The sequence below is a fragment of the Mya arenaria genome, chromosome 16, assembly GCF_026914265.1.
Source record: "Mya arenaria isolate MELC-2E11 chromosome 16, ASM2691426v1".
NCBI lineage: Eukaryota > Metazoa > Mollusca > Bivalvia > Myida > Myidae > Mya > Mya arenaria.
In genome coordinates this window covers 51,247,666-51,259,834 of record NC_069137.1, presented here as the reverse complement: position 1 = coordinate 51,259,834, position 12,169 = coordinate 51,247,666, and the positions used below count along the sequence as shown (strand labels likewise).

Genomic DNA, 12,169 nt, shown 5'->3' with positions numbered 1-12,169 from the left:
TTAATATAATGGCGAAGTATATTAACAACCTTGTAATTTCCAGTACACAGACATTTCATTAAAAGTCTTAATTAAAGAATGAATTGCGGTGTTGGTGTTATTATCGGGGTATGAACGCAATTGGGCTGGTCAAAGTGTGTGGAATCCGAAGTTTTGAACATTTGACCTATCACAATGTATTTGTATGTTTTGCAAGACCAAGTCTTTACGTATTTAATTTTCAACGATTGTAAAACAAAATATTGAAAAATACTATGATAATCACTATTGCTGGCACGATGATGCGTGATAATGTGGTCTGGTACTGTGAGGGCAACCGGATTACCCGGAGGAAACCAACTTGTCTGGCATGGTGACCAAAAACTTACGGCCGTTTTAAACATTGGTGGCCGTACCAGTCAGAGACGTTGATTTTTGTTCATATAATTACAATATTTATGCAAAAAGGTACAGAAACGAGCTCAGTAGCAAAAAAGTTTAAACATCAACCCGGTTTAATGGCACTGGGCAAACGCCAAAGACATAGAACACAAAATCACAAACAAGAAACATAGAACAGCACAAAACTCCACAAACAGCACAGTGCATACATACTATACATATAAAAATAGGTATGTTTATCAAGAATTGTTAGGTACCGCCTTGGAACGGTCAGTTAACTATGAGAACTGGGGGTTTAAACCAATCTATGTGCACAAACCTCTCTCTTATCCCAACAATCCTCAATAAAGACAAAACGCAAAAAGTAAATCATATCAAAGTATGCATTAACTTGAGGAAACCTATCAATAAAACAAATTATAATAAACGTATTGGTAAACCCCAAGTACTTCTATGATAAGAGATCCCAACTCTATCTGCAGACGGAGGGATACAGTTCAGAGCACCTAATGCAAAAACTTTTCAAAGATACGATGCAGTCATTGTTAGAAACTATAAACATCCCACACAGTCTGCCTTATAAAATAAAATGTTTAAAATTGTGTGATCATAGAGTTTCATAATAAAAACACATCGGAATATTTGTCTAAATATAAGTTGTATAAGGACTTTTTATTATCTCTTGTATCATAATAGATCGGTTAAAAATCCTGAATAATTTACCCGACAAAAATGGATTTAAACGTTTTTTCTCGAAAATGTGTGTGCACCCAAGTGCATACATATACCTATTCATTTTGTTTTTATTACTTTAGTATATAAGATATATATATTTTAGGCAAAGGGTAAAAATTATTTTATTTGTATATTTATATAAAAGACTGTTCTTACAATCCCTTATTTAATCTCACCCCCTCCCCTTTAGATCTAATATTTCTTACCTCTCATCGCCGTCTGTTGTCTTGTAAGAGCTCATGTAGATACCTTTCAAGTCCGCAAATATGTGACCTTCGAACTTTCTCACATAAATCACATATTCACCAACCTCTAGTGGAGATTTCAACTGGACGGCATACACTTCTTTATCAAAATCTGTGAAATGTTTAATGACGTCAGCACTTATGACGTCAAGATGTTTCTCGTTAGTAAAATCGCTCGGTTTGTAGATATATACCTCTTCGTCGAGGACTCGCAAAAGGTATGGTTTTACGTGAAATATAACAAGACTCGTTTTGACTGTAACATTTACGTACATTTTAACTGACCCTTTGTACCGCGCCTCGTCAATGTATATATCTAGGTCAAGGTCATAATGTCTTGGAATTACGTTGCCCGGCAACCGTATCCTTAGTTCCGGATGTGTTGAAATTCGCGATAAAGCTTTATTTTCATCATTTGCTGTTAACACAGTGGATGGAGTCTCGGTTTTCACGTCATGGGTGAGTGGTTCCTCGATATTCGCACATGCGCATTCAGTGTTCAAACTCCCGTCGCCATTTTTAAAATAGCGGTTGTAACTACTTCCGAATCCAGGATTTTTAAACACCACCAGAACAACCAACACTGATGAAAGAAAGAAAAACGCTAATAAAGTCACAAACACTTGAGTTCTTGAAAATACGCATCTGTTGGCGGCGTCCTGTATCGTAACAATCGTTTCTTTTTCCTTTAATGTACATGACCCGGAAATAGATTTTGAAAAAGAGGCAGAACGTGCACCCTCTTCCTTTGGTTTTGAGCACCCGTTTGCCACTTTTAAATATTCATTGTTTTCTTTTGAGGTATCCATTTTCATTCTATGTTCCGAATATAAGCAACTTTAATGAATATTCATGTTACATGCTCAAACAGACCTATTGTCATCCAATACATGGGATGTTACAAATTATGTTTTAGGCAGTCGGCTAATTGTGAGTGTTACAGCGGTTAGAAGCTTACCGATCTAAAATTAAAAATAATGTTAAAAAATAAAGAACACATATTCATAAACTTGGAAATTTCAATCACTCGGGTAATTCCATTTCGGTTATTTCTTTAAATGTTATAAAACGCATGTTTTTCACTTGTTTTATCATTTTTCCTTTCTCGACTTAACATCAATTGTGCTTGCTTAAAACGAAAAGTTCATTAAAGTATTCATATAACACATATCGCTTCATTAGTTTTACACCGAACATCAGGCCGGAAAACACATACAGTCCATATTATCCGAATAAATTCAAAACACGCACATTAACGATTCGTTATTGGAACAAATCGCCTATACGGAAAACAACCAATTATAACCCTGAACTGTGCCAGAAACAGCTAGAATTATTATAAGACGTCATGATTATTCTTGTTCTAAGCAGGCAGGAATGCTATGAAAGAAATATGAGAACTGTAATTATTATCGCGAAAAAGACGTCCAGTGGTTGCAAACAAAGATATTGGCATAGAATGAGACAACGGCTTCTGGAGACACAAGCAGACGACAATAAATGCAACAAGTCGAAAGCAATTGTATTTAGCGTCCTTTAAGGTGATGGCAAACCAATTAGGTTTCTATTTGAAAAATTACTAACGTGGCAGAAAAAGAAAAAGAGAAGTAGTGCCTTTTGAACAGATGTATGTGTAAATGTCATTGTTTCATGCAATTTGGTTTAACCAGTATTTATTGCAGAAAATATTGAACAAAGTAAATAAGCATTTGAGCTACAGAAATGTATAATATACATTCAAACTAACGAGTGATGAAACGCATAAACAGTGAGTAAATCACAGAATTGAGAATTAACCATAATTGGTTTTGCAAAGTCTTTCTTCTGTTTTCATTGTTGGAGATATGGTGAGTACAATTAATTTTAAAAAAAAAACTAATTCAGAAATTGTTTGATACACTACTGCTGGTACGAAGTGATTAAAATATACAAAAATGACTGGTACAATATGAGTATTACGCCATGCAATTTAAAAGGGTAAATAAAAGGGATGAACTAAAAAGTGTTCCTTTTTCTGTATATGATATTTTAGCCACTTCATCATTATTTCACTTTTTGAGCTCGTGAAAATCACTTTTGTGCTTCATCTTGATTTTAATTAAAGATGCATTCTTATTCCCAAATAAAATTTACCACAATTGATACGAATGTTTTGATATACCAAAAACGATGAATAAATGTCGAAAACAATGGCTTTATGAAGGATACTGAGTTTAATTTGAAAGAAATGTGCAGAAAACATTGTATATCATCTAGTGAAACCTACGTAGATCTTTTAGCATTCACCAATCATTTAGTATTTTTGCGTTTTCAGCTATTAAGTATACGGTTTCAATATTGTTATCAGTAATTAATATTTTCCATAAATGCATTATTTAGTAATTAGTTAAAGGTTTATCAGTCAAAATTATTGTTTGTTATTCATATGTATGCATTGGTTTTGAATAACAGTGCCACTTTAATATTGTTTTCTATCGATTTGAAGGACCACAAACTGAACGCCCAATGCCGATTCACAAAGAATTATTTCGAGAAGATCCAGGTCCGCTTTCAAAACACGCCCTTTTATTTCACAGAACATCTCACCGATCTTGATTTAAACTAATATGTGCATAAAAGAGAAGGGCGATAAATAAATATTATGAATAGCTAGTAAGGTTGTGTTTATTAAAAAAAACCAAATACAACGGTTTTAAAATGAGCTCGTAGGTCTACTTTGAATGTAAATCAGTCATCAACATTAAGTAGTACAAATTGAAAATTAAGGTTTTTAAAACTATTTTTAAAAGGAGCCTGTCTACTAAACACTTGTAGGGTTAGCCAAAGTGGACTTGGCGACAACGGATTCGTTTCAGATACCATTTCTCTTCCTATCTTTCTCCCTCTTTCTCTCTCTCTCTCTCTTCCGCTTACCTATTTCTCAAACCAATCTCGTACTTATTTGAACTTTAAATATAGAACCATTATAAGTTACTTATGTATTCACATGCATATAGACATTGTCATAACTTTTCAATTCTAACGATAGTCTGACACATTTCGGGGAGGGCCATTTTCTAATGTTGTCATAACTTGTGGCCCAACCCAATTGTACACAAATATTGATTGTCGAATATATGTATACCACGTGTGTTTATTATTTACAATAAAATACGATTAAACCAGAGCCAGAACTCCATTAAACATTGATTACAGTCCAAACTTGGCCTATATATTTATAGTGTTAAACAATATGCATACCAAATATATTAAACTCCGTCGAATCGTGTACTCGTCCTGATACATGTTTTGTTTTGCAAATGATAAGCTTAAATTGGATCAAGAAGTACGATTTATTTATGTAAAACACTCTCGTCGGCAGGATGTAACATGATAGTGTGGTCTTGTGTTACTTTGAGAACAGGCGTACCCAGAGGAATCCCATTTGTTCAAATATGCTACAACGCCAATTATTTGCAAATAATTTACTTGCAGCATTTTAGTAAGTGAATTTTATTTTATAAGAATACATATATATTTTGCAATATTAAAAGGTTCATTGCGTATTAATTTTACAATGTTCGTTTCATATCCACCAGGTTACAAGTACATGCTATAGATATCTATCTTTAATGCCTATCGCCCTAAGCGCATTTTGTTGTTAAAACGTCTTATTTCCAAATGCGGCGGTCCAGCATGGATAAAAGTTATGTAATATTAACTTATTTATAGCCTTATGACAGTCACGTGGTAGATACTGACCAAACTATATTGATAAAACATTCTGGTTTTGACAAGCATCAGGGATACAACTCTGTTAGGATTTTCTATCAAATTAACAAACAAAATACTAACTTTTTTAAACTAGTGAAAAGGAATTGTATCAGTGTTATTGATTATTGAAATCAAATACAACACTTATAACTTGTATGCTGTTTTACCTGGAGACTTCGGAAGTGAGCGTTGGACAACTTATAGTTATAACATCACTGCGTCACAGTCGACTAAGACTTGGTGACTTACCCGTGTATTCCGGACATTACTTTTAAAACCCGTAAAGTCGACTTAGACAGTGTGATACACCCATGCATTTCGGACATTACTTTTACTTAAAAAAACGTAACACGACGTATTCCATCGTGTCATCAACTAGGACACCAGAAACCAAACTCATATCATCCTTTGACAAAACCTAACTTCAGAATAAAGTCCGTTCTCTAAGGATGGAGACGTTTTATTTTCCTGAACAAAACAACAAAATTAAAATAATTAACGGTATATACAAATAGCTGAACTTTTTTCGTAAATTGTATCACTTCTTGACACTGTGACATTGTAACATATATGAATGCTTAAGATGTAGACTGCTCACGCTTAGTGAAAGCCCTTGGGATTTAAATATAATTACTCTTGCAGACAATCGTAAACACAAATACTTGTTTGTGTTTTATCGAATTTCAACCTTTAATCGAGTCAAAAAGAGGAGCCATAGCATCTACATCTTTATGATGTTTATAATTTATGACAGTATTTCAAGGGTGTGAATTAGATATCATGTAAGCTTATATTGGCTACATATACGATAGCAAACTCCAAACCGAAGTCGATTCTCGGTTTCTTAAAAAGTCTGCTTTTTTCTGATCAAAGGCGGAAATGGAAAACACAACTGTCCAACGATCACTCAATGCGATTTGTTGTTTCTTATATTTTGCGAATGTTACGTGTACGATTTCATCGTGGTAACCTTTAACGTAGACTAATCACGATATGGGGAACCTCCATGGGAATGAAATATAATTAGTCGTGCAGACTCTCAAATAGAAGGTGCCAATTCGAATATTCGAGTTCGCGTCATAGTGTTAACAAGGATATTGCCCTAATGCAGTTGTCGTCTCTGCTGTGTCACCACGAATATCCGGCCTCGTTATCGTTCATTCGTACTCGTAACAACTCGGCTATTTCCGGTAAACTTCGGGACTACCTCGGAAATAGGTACGGAAACACTACACAAGTAGCAATCGTTACAACTCTGTCATCTCCGGCAAGCTTCGGGATATACCTAGCAAATAGGTACGGACACATTACACAAGTACCAAACTTAACAACTCGGCCATCTTCGGCATGCTTCGGGATGAACTTCGTAAATGGGCTCCAAGATATACGAAAATGTGATGATGCGGCCGACGATTAACTCAATTAACATTACGTAGATCAAATCGTCAACAATTGTACTTAAATGAATGATTTTGATTCGTGTCTTAATAACGCGTTTTAGGAATTTTGAGAAAGATTCCAATTTCAAGAAAACCATCTTTATATTCTTCGCCATGTGTACACTTTTCAAGATACAGTGCAAATTGAAATCACATAAACCACATGTTTTCGAACACCCTAATTATTTGCGAGGTCATATATGTTGGGAAATGGCCGAGATATTCCGTTCCGTTCATTCGGTGGCACCACGAATACCCTGCCTCGAATTCTAATGTTAATAAAAAATGACCTTTTGCTCAGAGCTTAGTTCGAGCATTGTGTTTGTTCGTACAAATGGCAGCATTCGAAGAGCTTTTAAGGTTGTGCCCACTACAGTTTCCGATACTGTCAATCACTCACTAGAACCCTAAATTCTTTAAAACCAGAAGAAGCCAAGTGCGTTGAAAATCGTCAGCAGATTATGATGCAAGTGCGGGCGTAATATATGTATGCTAGTGATATGGTTTCCATAGAAATGAAGACTGTCGTATTACAACTTTATTGTTGTTTTTGAAGTGTTTAAATTTTTCGTAAATTTAGAGAAAACAACCTCGGATGTATGTCGGTACATCAGTTGAAGTAGTTCGTAAAATTTTGAATTGTATCATTAATTCAATGTAGCGTTTTAGAGTTGTATTTCTTAATCTAAGTTTAAATTGATTGCCAGTGAAGTGTATGATTTCAACCACAAAAAAGATTCCCAAGAGTTAAGTCATTAAGTTTTACTGCTAAATAAAATTACTACGCGATCTACTTGCAGCGGTCTTCAACGTACCACTTTTGAGTATGCAAACCGTCCAAATACTTCCGAGGTTGATTTCGATAAAAATGGCTGAGGAGTTCCGGATGGCCAATATGGAATGAAGTATAACCATTTTTGATAGCACTAAGGTCAAAGGTCAAATTGTTTGTAATATTTTCCTTCAAAATGGCGATATTTATCACTCAAAGTTCATTGATATTTAAAAATATATGTTTTTCATGAAATATTTAGGAATGACGTTTTGACATTAAATCTAAATATAGTTTCTAGAAGACAAAACCGCAGGCTCAGTTGAAATGGCACTTTTTATTGTTAGCGATGGTAAGCAATCTTGTCTCCTAGCACCGGCTTCTGTGCTCATATGATTTTAATTTGATGTAATCATGTATCAAAAAGTCATGTCTGGAATTTAAAAAAAAAAAAAAATGAAATGAATTTGATAAAAACATTAACGAAAAAGAAATCTACAAACTAAGAAATAAATAAGATGTTGCGAAGGCCGTCCTCTCGATCTGCAGACGAGACCGTATCCATTACATTGATAGATGATTGCATTAGGTTTTAAGAAAAATGCCTTCTGGAAGACTTTGTACATTCGAGCGAAAAAAAAATTACATTCAAATATTTATGTTTTATGTACATTTTGAGTGTTGCTTAATAAAGTTCACCACTTTGTTTATAAGTTTCACTAAAAATTAGAAGGTAAATACGAATTTTTGAAGAGGCTTATGCAACCAGTAATCTAAAAACAAAAACGTAAACATAAACAAATATTTAAAGGTCAAAACAAGTATGTCTCTCAATTGGTAAAGTAGAAATCATTTTCAATAATTTAAAAGGGAAAGAAAGAAAAAATACAATCAAACCTCCATATGTCAAAGTCGTCATTCGATATAACATAAATACCAAGCATTTCTAATTAAACCCAACACATTTAAAAGGAGGTCGACATAACCATAATGACGCCACAATTAGCCAAACCTGAATTCCATATTGGAGTGTACTGTTACACTACCAATGGTTATTTACGATCTTAGTTTAAAAGGGAAAGAAAGAAAAAAATACAATCAAACCTCCATATGTCAAAGTCGTCATTCGATATAACATAAATACCAAGCATTTCTAATTAAACCCAACACATTTAAAAGGAGGTCGACATAACCATAATGACGCCACAATTAGCCAAACCTGAATTCCATATTGGAGTGTACTGTTACACTACCAATGGTTATTTACGATCTTAGTTTAAAAGGGAAAGAAAGAAAAAATACAATCAAACCTCCATATGTCAAAGTCGTCATTCAATATAACATAAATACCAAGCATTTCTAATTAAACCCAACACATTTAAAAGGAGGTCGACATAACCATAATGACGCCACAATTAGCCAAACCTGAATTCCATATTGGAGTGTACTGTTACACTACCAATGGTTATTTACGATCTTAGTTTAAAAGGGAAAGAAAGAAAAAATACAATCAAACCTCCATATGTCAAAGTCGTCATTCGATATAACATAAATACCAAGCATTTCTAATTAAACCCAACACATTTAAAAGGAGGTCGACATAACCATAATGACGCCACAATTAGCCAAACCTAAATTCCATATTGGAGTGTACTGTTACACTACCAATGCTTATTTACGATCTTAGTTTAAAAGGGAAAGAAAGAAAAAATACAATCAAACCTCCATATGTCAAAGTCGTCATTCGATATAACATAAATACCAAGCATGTCTAATTAAACCCAACACATTTAAAAGGAGGTCGACATAACCATAATGACGCCACAATTAGCCAAACCTAAATTCCATATTGGAGTGTACTGTTACACTACCAATGGTTATTTACGATCTTAGTTTAAAAGGGAAAGAAAGAAAAAATACAAATAAAATCAAACCTCCATATGTCAAAGTCGTCATTCGATATAACATAAATACCAAGCATGTCTAATTAAACCCAACACATTTAAAAGGAGGTCGACATAACCAGAACATCGCGGTATCACGAGTTCTACAGTAACTACACTATGTACATTCTAACTCTCACCCTGTAGGTCTAACAACAAGGACATCACAATTATTTTGTCCTGAATTCCCAATTTAGGAGTATAATGTGACAACTATGACGCCACAATTAGCCAAACCTGAATTCCATATTGGAGTGTACTGGTACACTACCATGCTTATTTACGATCTTTGCTTATGACGATAATGTGGAAGGATTTAATGCCGAATAAAAAAAAATATTCGAAGTTAGGAAATGTGATGTGATGTGATGTGATGCAACAGTGTGTGTATACCACGTGATAAATTGCGTCATACATGCTAAATCGGAAGGTACATTTTTTCTTCTAATGAAGATTTTAAACAAAGATTCACTTCACTTCACTACCTCTTCACCATTTTAAATGAAACATAGCGCAGTCTACGTCGCTTACGTAGCCACACCTTCGGTCTTTTGACAGAGTTTGATTGAGAGTTTAGTTTCTCAAAACACTTCGACAAACCTGTTCACAATACGACCGTCTGACGAAGCACTGTCAAAGCAATATTTTGGAAACAGGTTTGTCGAAGTGTTTGATGAAACTAATCACCTTATCAAACTTCGTTTATAAAACGAAGGCGGGGTTATTTAAGCGGTATAGACTGCCCTTTGTTTCATTTAAAATGGTATAGTAGAGGAAAAGCTATCTTTGATTTAAGTCTTTATTTTAAGCAAAGGTTGCCTTCCGACTTAGCATATATGACGTAATTTATCACGTGGTATACACACACTGTGTAATAAAACATGATATGATGTGTTGCCACTAGCCCGAGCGACCTTTTTTCCCTCCCGACCCTACACATTTTTAATCGTAGTGTGGAGATTTTTCATCCTTTTCTTACAAATGTGCATTTTTTGAATGATCATATTAAAATTTGTCTTTATATTTAAACCATTTCGCACTACTGTGTAGGTCGGTTTGGTACAGAATCCCTGTTTTCCAAAAGACAATAGAAAACAAATTATGCCCACCTACCTACCTATTTTGGAGAACAAAAAAACATGGAGGAGAGCCTTGTCAATTAGTGTTGGGCTAACGATGTAGTCAGTAACGAAGATGACTCAAATATTGTTGATATAAGATCTCAAACTCATATTTGTCCATCCAGTTTTCAATCAAAGCCATCTTATCGAAACCATATGAAAAAAGAAGAACCATCTAAAACTTACTGAAAGTTTTCATCAAAATGCAATGTACGGACGTTACCTATAATTTATATAATAAAACCAAAGTAACAATGCTTGAGGTAGCAATCACATGAAAACGTCGTATTTTTGGCTTTCCTGTAAATACCACCCCGCAGTCGAATGGATATTAAGTCCGTAAACATTAATACCTTCTGCTGAAAATTGTATCAAAACTATCATATTTTTCTTCGACTGAGGTACGGGTTTTATATAATTTTATGTAATAAAGTAAAACGTATGTTTTGTTTTAAGCTTTGTTCTGGCCATTTTGTCCAACTGCTAATGTTTAAAAAATATTTTTATTTGCTTTGCATGGATACACACAATATATTAACGTTTACTGCGTCGCTCGGTTTAGGTTTTATTAACTATTGTGTTGTTTTTCAGTGCGTGTTCTTTGCAGAAACAGAATCTTGCAAAAACCGAAACAGCTTTGATGTCTATTCCGGGAGCTCAAACAAATGCACTATTTGTGTTTTAAATCTAACCTTAATCTACACAGTGAGTATCTTATCTACAATGTGGATGTGTGCTTGTTAAGACTTAAGCTGGTATTATCTGTTTGCTTGATTTTTGCATTATTTTATAAAATGTATCTATTAAAAGTGAATTATATATATATATATATATATATATATATATATATATATATATATATATATATATATATATATACAAGGGGTTTTAATTACGTATCTTGTATCATGTAACAGCATTAAGGAAACGTTTTAAGTACTGTATATCTTTGTTTTTAAAGCACTTTCTGTAAAAAATATTCAACTTTCATATGTTAGACCTCCTAAAAATGTGAATGGCTGTCATTAGGCCAAAAAAAAAATGTTTGTTTCCGCTAACATCTCCAAAAAAAAATAGGGTATTTTCTTTTCTTTTTTTTGAGAACCGGAATTCTGTACCAAACCCCAAGACTTATATCAGGGTATATCACTATTGTATTTTTTTTTATATAAAATGGTCAAATCTTAACATGTTCACATGAATAAATTCACATTTATTTAGAAAATTACTAAAACAGTCCACACAAAGGCACAAATATTTCCTTTAGACATCAACACAATTTATCAGTTACAATATTATATATAAATGTCTAATGCTTTCTTTAAAATTCAAAATAGTAAAACATTTTTCTTCAGATATAAACACACGGAAGTCGGATTTTGTATCTGTTTTTCTCTTTCAATCAATTAACAATGTTATCAAAGAAAATAAAAGATAAGAATTTCACATTTCTATTCTCGGTGTCATTTCCACATATAATGTATATGAATCTTCCAATTGTGTTCAGCAGGAATTATTTTCCATATCGGCGTTGGGTTATTGGATGTTTTCCATTATCCAGGCAATTCTCACAAATGGTTAACACAGATTTGAATTTGGCTTTTAAAGTGGTATTAATCACACCGCCAGTGTCCCCACAATGACAACACACATCCACTCTGTTGCTCAATTTACTTGCATAGAAACAAACTTCTTTCGGGTTGCCACAAGTAAGTTTTCTGGATACTACACCTCTTAAACTCAAGTAAGAAGGATGGGCTATAGGAGCCCCACAGGTAAA

The 12,169-nt window shown here is 33.8% G+C and overlaps 1 protein-coding gene across 1 annotated transcript in view; it reads right to left on the bottom strand.

Moving 5' to 3' along the window:
* The window catches only part of LOC128221777 (glutamyl aminopeptidase-like), a 69,590-nt gene extending 67,420 nt beyond the window's left edge, over window positions 1-2,170 (bottom strand). The window contains exon 1 of the mRNA XM_052930380.1: window positions 1,323-2,170. Coding sequence (XP_052786340.1) covers window positions 1,323-2,170 — 848 coding nt within the window. The remainder of the gene's footprint in view (window positions 1-1,322) is intronic.
* Between the last annotated feature and the right edge of the window lie 9,999 nt (window positions 2,171-12,169).